We start from the raw sequence: 22,866 nt of genomic DNA, 5'->3' as shown, positions 1-22,866 counted from the left end.
AACCAACTTATGAAAGACTAAACCACCTTATGAAGGACTAAACAAACTTATGACGAACTAAACCAACTTATGAAAGACTAAACCACCTTATGAAGGACTAAATCTCATTATGAAGGACTAAACTACCTTATGAAGGACTAAATCACCTTATGAAGGACTAAACCACCTTATGAAGGACTAAATCACCTTATGAAGGACTAAACCACCTTATGAAGGACTAAATCTCATTATGAAGGATTAAACTACCTTATGAAGGACTAAATCACCTTATGAAGGACTAAATCACCTTATGAAGGACTAAATCACCTTATGAAGGACTAAATCACCTTATGAAGGACTAAATCACCTTATGAAGGACTAAACCACCTTATGGAGGACTAAATCTCCTTATGAACAACTAAATCTCATTATGAAGGACTAAACCAACTTGTGAAGGACTAAATCACCTTATGAAAGACTAAATCTCATTATGAACGACTAAATCACCTTATGAAGGACTAAATCCCCTCATGAAGAACTGAAGTATCTCATGAAGAACTGAATCTCCTTATGAAGAACTAAACCACCTTATGAAGGACTAAATGATCTTATGAAGAACTGAATCTCCTTTTGAAGGACTAAATCACCTTATGAAGGACTAAATCTCATTTTGAAGGACTAAATCACCTTATGAAGGACTAAACCTCCTTATGAAGGACTAAACCTCCTTATGAAGGACTAAACCACCTTATGAAGGACTAAACCACCTTATGAAGGACTAAATCATCTTATGAAGAACTGAATCTTCTTTTGAAGGACTAAATCACCGTATGAAGGACTAAATCTCATTAGGAAGGACTAAACCAACTTATGAAAGACTAAACCACCTTATGAAGGACTAAACAAACTTATGACGAACTAAACCAACTTATGAAAGACTAAACCACCTTATGAAGGACTAAATCTCATTATGAAGGACTAAACTACCTTATGAAGGACTAAATCACCTTATGAAGGACTAAACCACCTTATGAAGGACTAAATCACCTTATGAAGGACTAAACCACCTTATGAAGGACTAAATCTCATTATGAAGGATTAAACTACCTTATGAAGGACTAAATCACCTTATGAAGGACTAAATCACCTTATGAAGGACTAAATCACCTTATGAAGGACTAAATCACCTTATGAAGGACTAAATCACCTTATGAAGGACTAAACCACCTTATGGAGGACTAAATCTCCTTATGAACAACTAAATCTCATTATGAAGGACTAAACCAACTTGTGAAGGACTAAATCACCTTATGAAAGACTAAATCTCATTATGAACGACTAAATCACCTTATGAAGGACTAAATCCCCTCATGAAGAACTGAAGTATCTCATGAAGAACTGAATCTCCTTATGAAGGACTAAATCACCTTATGAAGGACTAAATCACCTTATGAAAGACTAAACCAACTTATGAAGAACTAAACCACCTTATGAAAGACTAAACCACCTTATGAAGGACTAAATAACCTTATGAAGGTCTAAATCATCTTATAAAGAACTGAATCTCCTTTTGAAGGACTAAATCTCCTTTTGAAGGACTAAATCTCCTTTTGAAGGACTAAATCACCTTATGAAAGACTAAACCTCCTCATGAAGGACTAAACCACCTTATGAAGGACTAAACCACCTTATGAAGGACTAAACCACCTTATGAAGGACTAAATCACCTTATGAAGGACTAAACCACCTTATGAAAGACTAAATCATCTTATGAAGGACTAAACCACCTTATGAAGGACTAAACCACCTTATGAAGGACCAAATCACCTTATGAAGGACCAAATCACCTTATGAAGGACTAAATTACCTTATGAATGACTGAATTATCTTATGAATAACTGAATCTCATTATGAAGGACTAAATCCCCTCATGAAGAACTGAATCTCCTTATGAAGGACTAAATCACATTATGAAAGACCAAACCAACTTATGAAGAACTAAACCACCTTATGAGGGACTAAACCATCTTATAAAGAACTGAATCTCCTTTTCAAGGACTAAATCACCTTATGAAGGACTAAACCTCCTTATGGAGGACTAAATCCCCTTATGAAGGACTGAATTATCTTATGAAGAACTGAATCTCCTTATGAAGGACTAAACTACCTTGTGAGGGACTAAACTACCTTAGGAAGGACTAAATCTCCTTATGAAGAACTGAATCTCCGTTTGAAGGATTAAATCACCTTATGAAGGACTAAATCTCATTATGAAGGACTAAATTTCCTTATGAAGGACTAAATCTCCTTATGAAGGACTAAACCACCTTATGAAGGACTAAACCACCTTATGAAGGACTAAACCACCTTATGAAGGACTAAATCACCTTATGAAGGACCAAATCACCTTATGAAGAATTAAACCACCTTATGAAGGACTACATCAGAGGTGTCCAGCTCCGGTCCTCGAGGACCAGAATCCTTTAGGTTTTCTATGTATCCCTGCTCAGACACACCTGATTCAAATTAATTAGTAGTAGAGCTTAATCAGTTGTGCACGTCATTGGCTGTTTGATCCATTTAGTGGAAGCTAGATGTGTTGGAACAGGAATACATGGGAAACCTGCAGGACAGCGGCCCTCGAGGACCGACTTTGGACACCCCTGGACTAAATGATCTTATGAAGAACTGAATCTCCTTTTGAAGGACTAAATCACCTTATGAAGGACTAAATCTCATTATGAAGGACTAAATCTCATTATGAAGGACTAAACCACCTTATGAAGGACTAAACCACCTTATGAAAGACTAAATCATCTTATGAAGAACTGAATCTCCTTATGAAGGACTAAATCACCTTATGAAGGACTAAACTACCTTATGAAGGACTAAACTACCTTATGAAGGACTAAACTACCTTATGAAGGACTAAACTACCTTATGACGGACTAAATCTCCTTATGAAGAACTGAATCTCCTTTTGAAGGACTAAATCATCTTATGAAGGACTAAATCTCATTATGAACAACTAAATCACCTTATCAAGGACTAAATCCCCTTACGAAGGACTGAATTATCTTATGAAGAACTGAATCTCATTGTGAAGGACTAAATCACCCTATGAAGGACCAAATCACCTTATGAAGGACCAAATCACCTTATGAAGGACCAAATCACCTTATGAAGGACCAAATCACCTTATGAAGAACTAAACCATCTTATGAAGGACTAAATGATCTTATTAAGAACTGAATCTCCTTTTGAAGGACTAAATCACCTTATGAAAGACTAAATCTCATTATGAAGGACTAAATCACCGTATGAAGGACGAAACCACCTTATGAAGGACTAAACCACCTTATGAAGGACTAAACCACCTTATGAAGGACTAAACCACCTTATGAAGGACTAAATCATCTTATGAAGAACTGAATCTTCTTTTGAAGGACTAAATCACCGTATGAAGGACTAAACCACCTTATGAAGGACTAAATCACCGTATGAAGGACTAAATCACCTTATGAAGGACTAAACCACCTTATGAAGGACTAAATCACCTTATGAAGGACTAAATCACCTTATGAAGGACTAAATCACCTTATGAAGGACTGAATTATCTTACGAAGAACTGAATCTCCTTTTGAAGGACTAAATCACATTATGAAGGACTAAATCTCATTATGAAGGACTAAATCTCATTATGAAGGACTAAACCAACTTATGAAGGACTAAACCATCTGATGAAGGACTTAATCTCCTTATGAAGGACTAAACCACCTTATGAAGGACTAAATCTCCTTTTGAAGGACTAAACCACCTTATGAAGGACTAAATCACCTTATGAAGGACTAAATCACCTTGTGAAAGACTAAATCTCATTATGAACGACTAAATCACCTTATGAAGGACTAAACCACCTTATGAAGGACTAAACCACCTTATGAAGGACTAAATCACCGTATGAAGGACTAAACCACCTTATGAAGGACTAAACCACCTTATGAAGGACTAAATCATCTTATGAAGAACTGAATCTTCTTTTGAAGGACTAAATCACCTTATGAAGGACTAAACCACCTTATGAAGGACTAAATCACCTTATGAAGGACTAAATCACCTTATGAAGGACTAAACCAACTTATGAAGGACTAAACCATCTGATGAAGGACTTAATCTCCTTATGAAGGACTAAACCACCTTATGAAGGACTAAATCTCCTTTTGAAGGACTAAACCACCTTATGAAGGACTAAATCACCTTATGAAGGACTAAATCACCTTATGAAAGACTAAATCTCATTATGAACGACTAAATCACCTTATGAAGGACTAAACCACCTTATGAAGGACTAAACCACCTTATGAAGGACTAAATCACCTTATGTAGAACTGAATCTCCTTATGAAGGACTAAATCACCTTATGAAGGACTGAATTATCTTACGAAGAACTGAATCTCCTTTTGAAGGACTAAATCACCTTATGAAGGACTAAATCTCATTATGAAGGACAAAATCTCATTATGAAGGACTAAACCAACTTATGAATGACTAATCCACCTGATGAAGGACTAAATCTCCTTATGAATGACTAAATCTCCTTATGAAGGACTAAATCTCCTTATGAAGGACTAAACCACCTTATGAAGGACTAAACCACCTTATGAAGGACTAAACCACCTTATGAAGGACTAAATCATCTTATGAAGAACTGAATCATCTTATGAAGAACTGAATCTCCTTATGAAGGACTAAATCATCTTATGAAGAACTAAACCAACTTATGAAGGACTAAATGATCTTATTAAGAACTGAATCTCCTTTTGAAGGACTAAATCACCTTATGAAAGACTAAATCTCATTATGAAGGACTAAATCACCGTATGAAGGACGAAACCACCTTATGAAGGACTAAACCACCTTATGAAGGACTAAACCACCTTATGAAGGACTAAACCACCTTATGAAGGACTAAATCATCTTATGAAGAACTGAATCTTCTTTTGAAGGACTAAATCACCGTATGAAGGACTAAACCACCTTATGAAGGACTAAATCACCGTATGAAGGACTAAATCACCTTATGAAGGACTAAACCACCTTATGAAGGACTAAATCACCTTATGAAGGACTAAATCACCTTATGAAGGACTAAATCACCTTATGAAGGACTGAATTATCTTACGAAGAACTGAATCTCCTTTTGAAGGACTAAATCACATTATGAAGGACTAAATCTCATTATGAAGGACTAAATCTCATTATGAAGGACTAAACCAACTTATGAAGGACTAAACCATCTGATGAAGGACTTAATCTCCTTATGAAGGACTAAACCACCTTATGAAGGACTAAATCTCCTTTTGAAGGACTAAACCACCTTATGAAGGACTAAATCACCTTATGAAGGACTAAATCACCTTGTGAAAGACTAAATCTCATTATGAACGACTAAATCACCTTATGAAGGACTAAACCACCTTATGAAGGACTAAACCACCTTATGAAGGACTAAATCACCGTATGAAGGACTAAACCACCTTATGAAGGACTAAACCACCTTATGAAGGACTAAATCATCTTATGAAGAACTGAATCTTCTTTTGAAGGACTAAATCACCTTATGAAGGACTAAACCACCTTATGAAGGACTAAATCACCTTATGAAGGACTAAATCACCTTATGAAGGACTAAACCAACTTATGAAGGACTAAACCATCTGATGAAGGACTTAATCTCCTTATGAAGGACTAAACCACCTTATGAAGGACTAAATCTCCTTTTGAAGGACTAAACCACCTTATGAAGGACTAAATCACCTTATGAAGGACTAAATCACCTTATGAAAGACTAAATCTCATTATGAACGACTAAATCACCTTATGAAGGACTAAACCACCTTATGAAGGACTAAACCACCTTATGAAGGACTAAATCACCTTATGTAGAACTGAATCTCCTTATGAAGGACTAAATCACCTTATGAAGGACTGAATTATCTTACGAAGAACTGAATCTCCTTTTGAAGGACTAAATCACCTTATGAAGGACTAAATCTCATTATGAAGGACAAAATCTCATTATGAAGGACTAAACCAACTTATGAATGACTAATCCACCTGATGAAGGACTAAATCTCCTTATGAATGACTAAATCTCCTTATGAAGGACTAAATCTCCTTATGAAGGACTAAACCACCTTATGAAGGACTAAACCACCTTATGAAGGACTAAACCACCTTATGAAGGACTAAATCATCTTATGAAGAACTGAATCATCTTATGAAGAACTGAATCTCCTTATGAAGGACTAAATCATCTTATGAAGAACTAAACCAACTTATGAAGGACTAAATCTCCTTATGAAGGACTGAATTATCTTTCGAAGAACTGAATCTCCTTTTGAAGGACTAAATCACCTTATGAAGGACTAAATCTCATTATGAAGGACTAAATCTCCTTATGAAGGACTAAATCTCATTATGAAGGACTAAATCTCCTTATGAAGGACTAAATCTCCTTATGAAGGACTAAATCTCATTATGAAGTACTAAACCAACTTATGAAGGACTAAATCTCCTTATGAAGGACTAAATCTCCTTATGAAGGACTAAATCACCTTATGAAAGACTAAATCTCATTATGAAGGACTAAATCACCGTATGAAGGACTAAACCACCTTATGAAGGACTAAACCACCTTATGAAGGACTAAACCACCTTATGAAGGACTAAATCATCTTATGAAGAACTGAATCTTCTTTTGAAGGACTAAATCACCGTATGAAGGACTAAACCACCTTATGAAGGACTAAATCACCGTATGAAGGACTAAATCACCTTATGAAGGACTAAACCACCTTATGAAGGACTAAATCACCTTATGAAGGACTAAATCACCTTATGAAGGACTAAATCACCTTATGAAGGACTGAATTATCTTACGAAGAACTGAGTCTCCTTTTGAAGGACTAAATCACATTATGAAGGACTAAATCTCATTATGAAGGACTAAATCTCCTTATGAAGGACTAAATCTCATTATGAAGGACTAAACCAACTTATGAAGGACTAAACCATCTGATGAAGGACTTAATCTCCTTATGAAGGACTAAACCACCTTATGAAGGACTAAATCTCCTTTTGAAGGACTAAACCACCTTATGAAGGACTAAATCACCTTATGAAGGACTAAATCACCTTGTGAAAGACTAAATCTCATTATGAACGACTAAATCACCTTATGAAGGACTAAACCACCTTATGAAGGACTAAACCACCTTATGAAGGACTAAATCACCGTATGAAGGACTAAACCACCTTATGAAGGACTAAACCACCTTATGAAGGACTAAATCATCTTATGAAGAACTGAATCTTCTTTTGAAGGACTAAATCACCGTATGAAGGACTAAACCACCTTATGAAGGACTAAATCACCGTATGAAGGACTAAATCACCTTATGAAGGACTAAACCACCTTATGAAGGACTAAATCACCTTATGAAGGACTAAATCACCTTATGAAGGACTAAACCAACTTATGAAGGACTAAACCATCTGATGAAGGACTTAATCTCCTTATGAAGGACTAAACCACCTTATGAAGGACTAAATCTCCTTTTGAAGGACTAAACCACCTTATGAAGGACTAAATCACCTTATGAAGGACTAAATCACCTTATGAAAGACTAAATCTCATTATGAACGACTAAATCACCTTATGAACGACTAAACCACCTTATGAAGGACTAAACCACCTTATGAAGGACTAAATCACCTTATGTAGAACTGAATCTCCTTATGAAGGACTAAATCACCTTATGAAGGACTGAATTATCTTACGAAGAACTGAATCTCCTTTTGAAGGACTAAATCACCTTATGAAGGACTAAATCTCATTATGAAGGACAAAATCTCATTATGAAGGACTAAACCAACTTATGAATGACTAATCCACCTGATGAAGGACTAAATCTCCTTATGAAGGACTAAATCTCCTTATGAAGGACTAAACCACCTTATGAAGGACTAAACCACCTTATGAAGGACTAAACCACCTTATGAAGGACTAAATCATCTTATGAAGAACTGAATCTCCTTATGAAGGACTAAATCATCTTATGAAGAACTAAACCAACTTATGAAGGACTAAATCTCCTTATGAAGGACTGAATTATCTTTCGAAGAACTGAATCTCCTTTTGAAGGACTAAATCACCTTATGAAGGACTAAATCTCATTATGAAGGACTAAATCTCCTTATGAAGGACTAAATCTCATTATGAAGGACTAAATCTCCTTATGAAGGACTAAATCTCCTTATGAAGGACTAAATCTCATTATGAAGGACTAAACCAACTTATGAAGGACTAAATCTCCTTATGAAGGACTAAATCTCCTTATGAAGGACTAAACCACCTTATGAAGGACTAAACCACCTTATGAAGGACTAAATCATCTTATGAAGAACTGAATCTCCTTATGAAGGACTAAATCACCTTATGAATGACTGAATCTCCTTATGAAGGACTAAATCACCTTATGAAGAACTGAATTGTCTTACGAAGAACTGAATCTCCTTATGAAGGACTATATCACCTTATGAAGGACCAAATCACCTTATGAAGAATTAAACCACCTTATGAAGGACTACATCAGAGGTGTCCAGCTCCGGTCCTCGAAGGCCAGAATCCTATAGGTTTTCTATGTATCCCTGCTCAGACACACCTGATTCAAATTAATTAGTAGTAGAGCTTAATCAGTTGTGCACGTCATTGGCTGTTTGATCCATTTAGTGGAAGCTAGATGTGTTGGAACAGGAATACATGGGAAACCTGCAGGACAGCGGCCCTCGAGGACCGACTTTGGACACCCCTGGACTAAATGATCTTATGAAGAACTGAATCTCCTTTTGAAGGACTAAATCACCTTATGAAGGACTAAATCTCATTATGAAGGACTAAATCTCCTTATGAAGGACTAAATCTCATTATGAAGGACTAAACCACCTTATGAAGGACTAAACCACCTTATTAAGGACTAAACCACCTTATGAAAGACTAAATCATCTTATGAAGAACTGAATCTCCTTATGAAGGACTAAATCACCTTATGAAGGACTAAATCTTATTATGAAGGACTAAATCACCTTATGAAGGACTAAACTACCCTATGAAGGACTAAACTACCTTATGAAGGACTAAACTACCTTATGAAGGACTAAATCTCCTTATGAAGAACTGAATCTCCTTTTGAAGGACTAAATCACCTTATGAAGGACTAAATCTCATTATGAACAACTAAATCACCTTATGAAGGACTAAATCCCCTTACGAAGGACTGAATTATCTTATGAAGAACTGAATCTCATTGTGAAGGACTAAATCACCTTATGAAGGACCAAATCACCTTATGAAGGACCAAATCACCTTATAAAGGACCAAATCACCTTATGAAGAACTAAACCACCTTATGAAGGACTAAATGATCTTATGAAGAACTGAATCTCCTTTTGAAGGACTAAATCACCTTATGAAGGACTAAATCTCATTATGAAGGACTAAATCACCTTATGAAGGACTAAACTACCTTATGAAGGACTAAACTACCTTATGAAGGACTAAACTACCTTATGAAGGACTAAATCTCCTTATGAAGAACTGAATCTCCTTTTGAAGGACTAAATCACCTTATGAAGGACTAAATCTCATTATGAACAACTAAATCACCTTATGAAGGACTAAATCCCCTTACGAAGGACTGAATTATCTTATGAAGAACTGAATCTCATTGTGAAGGACTAAATCACCTTATGAAGGACCAAATCACCTTATGAAGGACCAAATCACCTTATAAAGGACCAAATCACCTTATGAAGAACTAAACCACCTTATGAAGGACTAAATGATCTTATGAAGAACTGAATCTCCTTTTGAAGGACTAAATCACCTTATGAAGGACTAAATCTCATTATGAAGGACTAAATCACCTTATGAAGGACTAAATCACCTTATGAAGGACTAAACCACCTTATGAAGGACTAAACCACCTTATGAAGGACTAAATCATCTTATGAAGAACTGAATCTTCTTTTGAAGGACTAAATCACCGTATGAAGGACTAAACCACATTATGAAGGACTAAATCATCTTATGAAGAACTGAATCTTCTTTTGAAGGACTAAATCACCGTATGAAGGACTAAACCACCTTATGAAGGACTAAATCATCTTATGAAGAACTGAATCTTCTTTTGAAGGACTAAATCACCGTATGAAGGACTAAACCACCTTATGAAGGACTAAACCACCTTATGAAGGACTAAATCACCTTATGAAGGACTAAATCACCTTATGAAGGACTAAACCACCTTATGAAGGACTAAATCACCTTATGAAGGACTAAATCACCTTATGAAAGACTAAATCTCATTATGAACGACTAAATCACCTTATGAAGGACTAAACCACCTTATGAAAGACTAAACCACCTTATGAAGGACTAAATCACCTTATGAAGGACTAAACCACCTTATGAAAGACTAAACCACCTTATGAAGGACTAAATCACCTTATGAAGGACTAAACCACCTTATGAAAGACTAAACCACCTTATGAAAGACTAAACCACCGTATGAAGGACTAAATCACCTTATGAAGGACTAAATCCCCTTACGAAGGACTGAATTATCTTATGAAGAACTGAATCTCATTGTGAAGGACTAAATCACCTTATGAAGGACCAAATCACCTTATGAAGGACCAAATCACCTTATAAAGGACCAAATCACCTTATGAAGAACTAAACCACCTTATGAAGGACTAAATGATCTTATGAAGAACTGAATCTCCTTTTGAAGGACTAAATCACCTTATGAAGGACTAAATCTCATTATGAAGGACTAAATCACCTTATGAAGGACTAAATCACCTTATGAAGGACTAAACCACCTTATGAAGGACTAAATCACCTTATGAAGGACTAAACCACCTTATGAAGGACTAAACCACCTTATGAAGGACTAAACCACCTTATGAAGGACTAAATCATCTTATGAAGAACTGAATCTTCTTTTGAAGGACTAAATCACCGTATGAAGGACTAAACCACATTATGAAGGACTAAATCATCTTATGAAGAACTGAATCTTCTTTTGAAGGACTAAATCACCGTATGAAGGACTAAACCACCTTATGAAGGACTAAATCATCTTATGAAGAACTGAATCTTCTTTTGAAGGACTAAATCACCGTATGAAGGACTAAATCACCTTATGAAGGACTAAATCACCTTATGAAGGACTAAACCACCTTATGAAGGACTAAATCACCTTATGAAGGACTAAATCACCTTATGAAAGACTAAATCTCATTATGAACGACTAAATCACCTTATGAAGGACTAAACCACCTTATGAAAGACTTAACCACCGTATGAAGGACTAAACCACCTTATGAAGGACTAAACCACCTTATGAAGGACTAAATCTCCTTATGAAGGACTAAATCTCATTATGAAGGACTAAACCATCTGATGAAGGACTTAATCTCCTTATGAAGGACTAAACCACCTTATGAAGGACTAAATCTCCTTTTGAAGGACTAAACCACCTTATGAAGGACTAAATCACCTTATGAAGGACTAAATCACCTTATGAAAGACTAAATCTCATTATGAACGACTAAATCACCTTATGAAGGACTAAACCACCTTATGAAGGACTAAACCACCTTATGAAGGACTAAATCACCTTATGTAGAACTGAATCTCCTTATGAAGGACTAAATCACCTTATGAAAGACTGAATTATCTTTCGATGAACTGAATCTCCTTTTGAAGGACTAAATCACCTTATGAAGGACTAAATCTCATTATGAAGGACTAAATCTCCTTATGAAGGACTAAATCTCATTATGAAGGACTAAACCACCTTATGAAGGACTAAATCATCTTATGAAGAACTGAATCTCCTTTTGAAGGACTAAATCACCTTATGAATGACTGAATCTCCTTATGAAGGACTAAATCACCTTATGAAGAACTGAATTATCTTATGAAGAACTGAATCTCATTGTGAAGGACTAAATCACCTTATGAAGGACCAAATCACCTTATGAAGGACCAAATCACCTTATAAAGGCCCAAATCACCTTATGAAGAACTAAACCACCTTATGAAGGACTAAATGATCTTATGAAGAACTGAATCTCCTTTTGAAGGACTAAATCACCTTATGAAGGACTAAATCTCATTATGAAGGACTAAATCACCTTATGAAGGACTAAATCACCTTATGAAGGACTAAACCACCTTATGAAGGACTAAACCACCTTATGAAGGACTAAATCATCTTATGAAGAACTGAATCTTCTTTTGAAGGACTAAATCACCGTATGAAGGACTAAACCACATTATGAAGGACTAAATCATCTTATGAAGAACTGAATCTTCTTTTGAAGGACTAAATCACCGTATGAAGGACTAAACCACCTTATGAAGGACTAAACCACCTTATGAAGTACTAAACCACCTTATGAAGGACTAAATCACCTTATGTAGAACTGAATCTCCTTATGAAGGACTAAATCACCTTATGAAGGACTGAATTATCTTTCGAAGAACTGAATCTCCTTTTGAAGGACTAAATCACCTTATGAATGACTGAATCTCCTTATGAAGGACTAAATCACCTTATGAATAACTGAATTGTCTTACGAAGAACTGAATCTCCTTATGAAGGACTAAATCACCTTATGAAGGACCAAATCACCTTATGAAGAATTAAACCACCTTATGAAGGACTACATCAGAGGTGTCCAGCTCCGGTCCTCGAAGGCCAGAATCCTATAGGTTTTCTATGTATCCCTGCTCAGACACACCTGATTCAAATTAATTAGTAGTAGAGCTTAATCAGTTGTGCACGTCATTGGCTGTTTGATCCATTTAGTGGAAGCTAGATGTGTTGGAACAGGAATACATGGGAAACCTGCAGGACAGCGGCCCTCGAGGACCGACTTTGGACACCCCTGGACTAAATGATCTTATGAAGGACTGAATCTCCTTTTGAAGGACTAAATCACCTTATGAAGGACTAAATCTCATTATGAAGGACTAAATCTCATTATGAAGGACTAAATCTCATTATGAAGGACTAAACCACCTTATGAAGGACTAAACCACCTTATTAAGGACTAAACCACCTTATGAAAGACTAAATCATCTTATGAAGAACTGAATCTCCTTATGAAGGACTAAATCACTTTATGAAGGACTAAATCTCATTATGAAGGACTAAATCACCTTATGAAGGACTAAACTACCTTATGAAGGACTAAACTACCTTATGAAGGACTAAACTACCTTATGAAGGACTAAATCTCCTTATGAAGAACTGAATCTCCTTTTGAAGGACTAAATCACCTTATGAAGGACTAAATCTCATTATGAACAACTAAATCACCTTATGAAGGACTAAATCCCCTTACGAAGGACTGAATTATCTTATGAAGAACTGAATCTCATTGTGAAGGACTAAATCACCTTATGAAGGACCAAATCACCTTATGAAGGACCAAATCACCTTATAAAGGACCAAATCACCTTATGAAGAACTAAACCACCTTATGAAGGACTAAATGATCTTATGAAGAACTGAATCTCCTTTTGAAGGACTAAATCACCTTATGAAGGACTAAATCTCATTATGAAGGACTAAATCACCTTATGAAGGACTAAACTACCTTATGAAGGACTAAACTACCTTATGAAGGACTAAACTACCTTATGAAGGACTAAATCTCCTTATGAAGAACTGAATCTCCTTTTGAAGGACTAAATCACCTTATGAAGGACTAAATCTCATTATGAACAACTAAATCACCTTATGAAGGACTAAATCCCCTTACGAAGGACTGAATTATCTTATGAAGAACTGAATCTCATTGTGAAGGACTAAATCACCTTATGAAGGACCAAATCACCTTATGAAGGACCAAATCACCTTATAAAGGACCAAATCACCTTATGAAGAACTAAACCACCTTATGAAGGACTAAATGATCTTATGAAGAACTGAATCTCCTTTTGAAGGACTAAATCACCTTATGAAGGACTAAATCTCATTATGAAGGACTAAATCACCTTATGAAGGATTAAATCACCTTATGAAGGACTAAACCACCTTATGAAGGACTAAACCACCTTATGAAGGACTAAATCATCTTATGAAGAACTGAATCTTCTTTTGAAGGACTAAATCACCGTATGAAGGACTAAACCACATTATGAAGGACTAAATCATCTTATGAAGAACTGAATCTTCTTTTGAAGGACTAAATCACCGTATGAAGGACTAAACCACCTTATGAAGGACTAAATCATCTTATGAAGAACTGAATCTTCTTTTGAAGGACTAAATCACCGTATGAAGGACTAAACCACCTTATGAAGGACTAAACCACCTTATGAAGGACTAAATCACCTTATGAAGGACTAAATCACCTTATGAAGGACTAAACCACCTTATGAAGGACTAAATCACCTTATGAAGGACTAAATCACCTTATGAAAGACTAAATCTCATTATGAACGACTAAATCACCTTATGAAGGACTAAACCACCTTATGAAAGACTAAACCACCTTATGAAGGACTAAATCACCTTATGAAGGACTAAACCACCTTATGAAAGACTAAACCACCTTATGAAGGACTAAATCACCTTATGAAGGACTAAACCACCTTATGAAAGACTAAACCACCTTATGAAAGACTAAACCACCGTATGAAGGACTAAACCACCTTATGAAGGACTAAACCACCTTATGAAGGACTAAATCTCCTTATGAAGGACTAAATCTCATTATGAAGGACTAAACCATCTGATGAAGGACTTAATCTCCTTATGAAGGACTAAACCACCTTATGAAGGACTAAACCACCTTATGAAGGACTAAATCACCTTATGAAGGACTAAATCACCTTATGAAAGACTAAATCTCATTATGAAGGACTAAACCACCTTATGAAGGACTAAACCACCTTATGAAGGACTAAATCACCTTATGTAGAACTGAATCTCCTTATGAAGGACTAAATCATCTTATGAAGGACTGAATTATATTTCGATGAACTGAATCTCCTTTTGAAGGACTAAATCACCTTATGAAGGACTAAATCTCATTATGAAGGACTAAATCTCCTTATGAAGGACTAAATCTCATTATGAAGGATTAAACCAACTTATGAAGGACTAAACCACCTGATGAAGGACTAAATCTCCTTATGAAGGACTAAATCTCCTTATGAAGGACTAAACCACCTTATGAAGGACTAAACCACCTTATGAAGGACTAAATCATCTTATGAAGAACTGAATCTCCTTTTGAAGGACTAAATCACCTTATGAATGACTGAATCTCCTTATGAAGGACTAAATCACCTTATGAAGAACTGAATTATCTTATGAAGAACTGAATCTCATTGTGAAGGACTAAATCACCTTATGAAGGACCAAATCACCTTATGAAGGACCAAATCACCTTATAAAGGCCCAAATCACCTTATGAAGAACTAAACCACCTTATGAAGGACTAAATGATCTTATGAAGAACTGAATCTCCTTTTGAAGGACTAAATCACCTTATGAAGGACTAAATCTCATTATGAAGGACTAAATCACCTTATGAAGGACTAAATCACCTTATGAAGGACTAAACCACCTTATGAAGGACTAAACCACCTTATGAAGGACTAAATCATCTTATGAAGAACTGAATCTTCTTTTGAAGGACTAAATCACCGTATGAAGGACTAAACCACATTATGAAGGACTAAATCATCTTATGAAGAACTGAATCTTCTTTTGAAGGACTAAATCACCATATGAAGGACTAAACCACCTTATGAAGGACTAAACCACCTTATGATGGACTAAATCACCTTATGAAGGACTAAATCACCTTATGAAGGACTAAACCACCTTATGAAGGACTAAATCACCTTATGAAGGACTAAATCACCTTATGAAAGACTAAATCTCATTATGAACGACTAAATCACCTTATGAAGGACTAAACCACCTTATGAAAGACTAAACCACCTTATGAAGGACTAAATCACCTTATGAAGGACTAAACCACCTTATGAAAGACTAAACCACCTTATGAAAGACTAAACCACCGTATGAAGGACTAAACCACCTTATGAAGGACTAAACCACCTTATGAAGGACTAAATCTCCTTATGAAGGACTAAATCTCATTATGAAGGACTAAACCATCTGATGAAGGACTTAATCTCCTTATGAAGGACTAAACCACCTTATGAAGGACTAAATCTCCTTTTGAAGGACTAAACCACCTTATGAAGGACTAAATCACCTTATGAAGGACTAAATCACCTTATGAAAGACTAAATCTCATTATGAACGACTAAATCACCTTATGAAGGACTAAACCACCTTATGAAGGACTAAACCACCTTATGAAGGACTAAACCACCTTATGAAGGACTAAATCACCTTATGTAGAACTGAATCTCCTTATGAAGGACTAAATCATCTTATGAAGGACTGAATTATATTTCGATGAACTGAATCTCCTTTTGAAGGACTAAATCACCTTATGAAGGACTAAATCTCATTATGAAGGACTAAATCTCATTATGAAGGACTAAATCTCCTTATGAAGGACTAAATCTCATTATGAAGGATTAAACCAACTTATGAAGGACTAAACCACCTGATGAAGGACTAAATCTCCTTATGAAGGACTAAATCTCCTTATGAAGGACTAAACCACCTTATGAAGGACTAAACCACCTTATGAAGGACTAAATCATCTTATGAAGAACTGAATCTCCTTTTGAAGGACTAAATCACCTTATGAATGACTGAATCTCCTTATGAAGGACTAAATCACCTTATGAAGAACTGAATTATCTTATGAAGAACTGAATCTCATTGTGAAGGACTAAATCACCTTATGAAGGACCAAATCACCTTATGAAGGACCAAATCACCTTATGAAGGACCAAATCACCTTATAAAGGCCCAAATCACCTTATGAAGAACTAAACCACCTTATGAAGGACTAAATGATCTTATGAAGAACTGAATCTCCTTTTGAAGGACTAAATCACCTTATGAAGGACTAAATCTCATTATGAAGGACTAAATCACCTTATGAAGGACTAAATCACCTTATGAAGGACTAAACCACCTTATGAAGGACTAAACCACCTTATGAAGGACTAAATCATCTTATGAAGAACTGAATCTTCTTTTGAAGGACTAAATCACCGTATGAAGGACTAAACCACATTATGAAGGACTAAATCATCTTATGAAGAACTGAATCTTCTTTTGAAGGACTAAATCACCGTATGAAGGACTAAACCACCTTATGAAGGACTAAACCACCTTATGAAGGACTAAATCACCTTATGAAGGACTAAATCACCTTATGAAGGACTAAACCACCTTATGAAGGACTAAATCACCTTATGAAGGACTAAATCACCTTATGAAAGACTAAATCTCATTATGAACGACTAAATCACCTTATGAAGGACTAAACCACCTTATGAAAGACTAAACCACCTTATGAAAGACTAAACCACCTTATGAAAGACTAAACCACCTTATGAAAGACTAAACCACTGTATGAAGGACTAAACCACCTTATGAAGGACTAAACAACCTTATGAAGGACTAAATCTCCTTATGAAGGACTAAACCACCTTATGAAGGACTAAACCACCTTATGAAGGACTAAACCACCTTATGAAGGACTAAATCACCTTATGTAGAACTGAATCTCCTTATGAAGGACTAAATCACCTTATGAAGGACTGAATTATCTTTCGAAGAACTGAATCTCCTTTTGAAGGACTAAATCTCCTTATGAAGGACTAAATCTCATTATGAAGGACTAAACCAACTTATGAAGGACTAAACCACCTGATGAAGGACTAAACCACCTGATGAAGGACTAAATCTCCTTATGAAGGACTAAACCACCTTATGAAGGACTAAACCACCTTATGAAGGACTAAATCATCTTATGAAGAACTGAATCTCCTTTTGAAGGACTAAATCACCTTATGAATGACTGAATCTCCTTATGAAGGACTAAATCACCTTATGAAGAACTGAATTGTCTTACGAAGAACTGAATCTCCTTATGAAGGACTAAATCACCTTATGAAGGACCAAACCACCTTATGAAGAATTAAACCACCTTATGAAGGACTACATCAGAGGTGTCCAGCTCCGGTCCTCGAAGGCCAGAATCCTATAGGTTTTCTATGTATCCCTGCTCAGACACACCTGATTCAAATTAATTAGTAGTAGAGCTTAATCAGTTGTGCACGTCATTGGCTGTTTGATCCATTTAGTGGAAGCTAGATGTGTTGGAACAGGAATACATGGGAAACCTGCAGGACAGCGGCCCTCGAGGACCGACTTTGGACACCCCTGGACTAAATGATCTTATGAAGAACTGAATCTCCTTTTGAAGGACTAAATCACCTTATGAAGGACTAAATCTCATTATGAAGGACTAAATCTCCTTATGAAGGACTAAATCTCATTATGAAGGACTAATCCACCTTATGAAGGACTAAATCATCTTATGAAGAACTGAATCTCCTTATGAAGGACTAAATCACCTTATGAAGGACTAAATCTCATTATGAAGGACTAAATCACCTTATGAAGGACTAAACTACCTTATGAAGGACTAAACTACCTTATGAAGGACTAAACTACCTTATGAAGGACTAAATCTCCTTATGAAGAACTGAATCTCCTTTTGAAGGACTAAATCTCCTTATGAAGGACTAAATCTCATTATGAACAACTAAATCACCTTATGAAGGACTAAATCCCCTTACGAAGGACTGAATTATCTTATGAAGAACTGAATCTCATTGTGAAGGACTAAATCACCTTATGAAGGACCAAATCACCTTATGAAGGACCAAATCACCTTATAAAGGACCAAATCACCTTATGAAGAACTAAACCACCTTATGAAGGACTAAATGATCTTATGAAGAACTGAATCTCCTTTTGAAGGACTAAATCACCTTATGAAGGACTAAATCTCATTATGAAGGACTAAATCACCTTATGAAGGACTAAATCACCTTATGAAGGACTAAACCACCTTATGAAGGACTAAACCACCTTATGAAGGACTAAATCATCTTATGAAGAACTAAATCTTCTTTTGAAGGACTAAATCACCGTATGAAGGACTAAACCACATTATGAAGGACTAAATCATCTTATGAAGAACTGAATCTTCTTTTGAAGGACTAAATCACCGTATGAAGGACTAAACCACCTTATGAAGGACTAAACCACCTTATGAAGGACTAAATCACCTTATGAAGGACTAAATCACCTTATGAAGGACTAAACCACCTTATGAAGGACTAAATCACCTTATGAAGGACTAAATCACCTTATGAAGGACTAAATCACCTTATGAAAGACTAAATCTCATTATGAAGGACTAAATCACCTTATGAAGGACTAAACCACCTTATGAAAGACTAAACCACCTTATGAAGGACTAAATCACCTTATGAAAGACTAAACCACCTTATGAAAGACTAAACCACCTTATGAAGGACTAAACCACCTTATGAAGGACTAAATCACCTTATGAAGGACTAAATCACCTTATGAAGGACCAAATCACCTTATGAAGAACTGAATCTCCGTATGAAGGATTAAACCACCTTATGAAGGACTAAATCTTCTTATGAAGGACTGAATCTCCTTTATAAAGGACTGATTCTCCTTGTGAAGGACTGCATCACCTTATGAAGGACTAAACCACCTTATGAAGGACTTAATATCCTTATGAAGGACTAAATCAAGCTTACATGTGAATATGGCTCATGGAGGATCCTGATCCGAGTTTTACCTTCCAGTCATTATTCGTTTTATTCGTTTCTTCATCAGAGAATTAAAATAAAAGCTTCTCTTTTTCCCAGCAGATGAGATGGATGATAAACACACAGAGGAAACATTTCAACAAACCTTTAAATGAAAAGCGGTTTCCGAGTTGATGATATGGTAACAATTAGCCCGCCATGACCTCCTCCTTCCACTAGGAGGCGCTAAGAGCCTGCACCAAACCTCCACCCATCCCCATCACCATGGTTACTTTATGGACCCCAAACGGGATCTTGTCGTTACAGCAACCAAAAATGTAAACTTTATTTCTGAAATGCTTTTCAGACAGACGTTTATAACTCAAAGTGCTTCAAATCATTGGAGCGAAACATTAAAACAAGTAGAAAGTAAAGAATAAAAAAGCATTAATGGGAAACCAAACAACATCCCGTCCATGCTGCTTCACACACACTACATTTCTCCTTCGGTGGTTCCCCCTTCATCCACTAGGGGCTCCAAAACAGAGCAAATCCCCATAGACTCCCATGTTAAAAAGACCAACTTCACCGCAGACATAAACATGTTTGTCGCAGAAATAAACACGTTTACACCAGAAATAAACATGTTTACAACCTGGTTCAAAAATCCATTTTAGGTTTAATAGGTCAGGTTTACCTTCATGACAAGTGTGGGGGGAGGGGATTTTTTTTCAAACTTGCCCGTTTAAAAGTAAATTAATCTCGAAATTTGGCATATTTAGGGGTGTGTCCTTTTGATTGACAGGTACTCGATCTCCCACTTCAAGTAAGAACATAGAACAACCGCGGTTTTTAGCCGGTTAACAACGTGACTTAGCTTTAGCCCGCTTACCTTCGTTAGCTGGTTAGCTCCTGTTATCTCCGGGTTAGCTCAGTTAGCTCTTAGCTACAGAAAGCTCGGAGTTCGCTCGATGTCAATCATCCACCATGACGCTCACAGCCCCCCTCTCAGCTCCACCTCTTCGCCCATATTTGTATTTTCCGGGTGCATGCCCCTGCCAAGATGGAGATGGTAGAAACCGCCCACCGAGCTTCAATTCAGCTCTTCAGAAACCTACGGGTGACGTCACGGAGGCTCCGCCCATCTTTTTATATACAGTCTATGATCTGCACCCCTCACCTTTCCAGGAAGCGGTTCAAGACGATAACTTCTCACTTGTAGGAAGAAATACGATCGCAGTTCATGACGACATCACCGTAAATGTGTGTGTTCTGTCTAACACCTGCTTTACACCCCTGAAGTCCAGCTTTTGCTTCACTAACTTAGTATTTTTCTCTCCAGAACTCCCTCAGGAGAACGTCTGCAAACGGAAAGTTTTGACTGATGGCAAGCTCTTTGGTCGGAAGAGGAGGTTCAATCTGGACCAGGAAGAAGAAGAAGCAGTGTCTCCAATAATCAAAGAAGAACAGGAGGAGCTCTCCACTGATGAGGAGGGAGAGCAGATTGTTGTTGTCCTGAAGGAGGAATCTGAGTGTGTTACTCCTACTTCTGAGGGAAGTGACCGCAGTGCGCCTGAATCGAGCACAGATCAGCTGTACTTTCAGATTTCTCCTGTAAGCGAGCGAAGCAGCAGGGACGCTGACTACAGAGCAGCAGATCTGAGGCCAAATAAAAGCCCGAGTAACACGACTGATGACTTTCTCCTATCAGAAGGTCTGTGTGACGCTGAGACGAACAAAAACTTAGTGAAATGTGATGTATGTGGGAAAATCTTTCACTCCAAGCCGAAAATGAAGAAGCATCGCAGAATCCACACGTGTGAGAAACGTTACCCATGCAGCATTTGTGGGAAAAAGTTCAAGGACGCATCGACGCTGAAATACCACACGAGAACCCACACAGGGGAGAAGCCGTATTCCTGTAAGACCTGCGGGAAATGCTTCTCATGTTGCGGTAAGCTGCTGGTCCACATGAGAATCCACACAGGGGACAAGCCCTACCTGTGTAACACCTGTGGAAGAGGCTTTTCTCAGTCCTCCGCTCTGAAACGCCATGCAGCCATCCACACAGACGAGAAGCTTTATTCATGCAAAGTCTGTGGGAAAGGTTTCAGTCAGAACAGCGACGTAACGGTCCACATGAGAACGCACACCGGCGAGAAACCGTACCGCTGCAAAACCTGCGGGAGGCGATTCTCCGACTCGTCTGCTTTTAAAAGGCACGTAGCGATCCACATAAACGACAAGCCGTATTCATGCAAGATATGCGGTAAAAGCTTCCGGCAGAGCGGTCATTTGCTGCGCCACATGACGATCCACACCGGAGACCGGCCCTTTTCCTGTGACCAGTGTGGGAAAAGCTTCAGACAGAGTAACAATTTGCTCCGGCACCTGAAGAGCCACTCGGATGAGATTTCTTCCGCTTGCAATGCCTGTGGAAAGTTATTCATTCGCCCGTCGTGGCTGAAAAAACACATGGAGAGTCACACATGAGGCGTTTTAGAAGCTCTTACAGTGGAAGCTTTTCTAAAGATTGAAAAACAGCTTTAGGATTTAGTTTGAGTTTAAACAGTAAAAACAGTTTAAGGTTCATCAGTGTCTGTAGTACATACCGTATAATTATACAAGTATTTCATCACACTTCCATTTCTGTATTTCTGAAAGTGTCCTTTCTAACGTTGTTTTCTATTTGTTTATCGGTTCCACATGTTGAATGATGACAAACATTTAATGCGTTTTAGTGAACCAAGCCCATCATATTGGTGGTTTGTTGTTTTGCACTATGTAATGTGTAAACCTGAATATTACAGAAAAACTGTTTTATTCTCATGTTATTTGTCTCCTGTTGAACCACTACAGTGTAAATAGAATTTAAATAGAGAGGCAGAGAGGCGGGGCAGACGGAGTTGGCATGCGTACTTCCTACATATCGTATGGCTGGGTGTTCAGGATCTTTGTATCCTTAAATACTACATATAATGATGCAGTTGTGATTTTATTAA

The 22,866-nt window shown here is 37.0% G+C and overlaps 1 protein-coding gene across 1 annotated transcript in view; it reads left to right on the top strand.

The window, feature by feature from the left end:
* The window catches only part of LOC306758100 (uncharacterized protein), a gene marked incomplete at both ends in the record, with an annotated part of 32,939 nt that extends 10,582 nt beyond the window's left edge, over positions 1-22,357 (top strand). Inside the window, one exon of the mRNA XM_079243311.1 lies at positions 21,207-22,357. Within this exon, the coding sequence (XP_079099437.1) occupies positions 21,207-22,357 (1,151 nt within the window). The remainder of the gene's footprint in view (positions 1-21,206) is intronic.
* Positions 22,358-22,866: the final 509 nt, after the last annotated feature.

Source organism: Telmatherina bonti, assembly GCF_933228915.1.
Source record: "Telmatherina bonti genome assembly, chromosome: 7".
NCBI classification, from domain to species: Eukaryota; Metazoa; Chordata; class Actinopteri; order Atheriniformes; family Telmatherinidae; genus Telmatherina; species Telmatherina bonti.
Note: the sequence above shows the minus strand (reverse complement) of the source record. Positions and strands in the feature narration are given on the sequence as shown.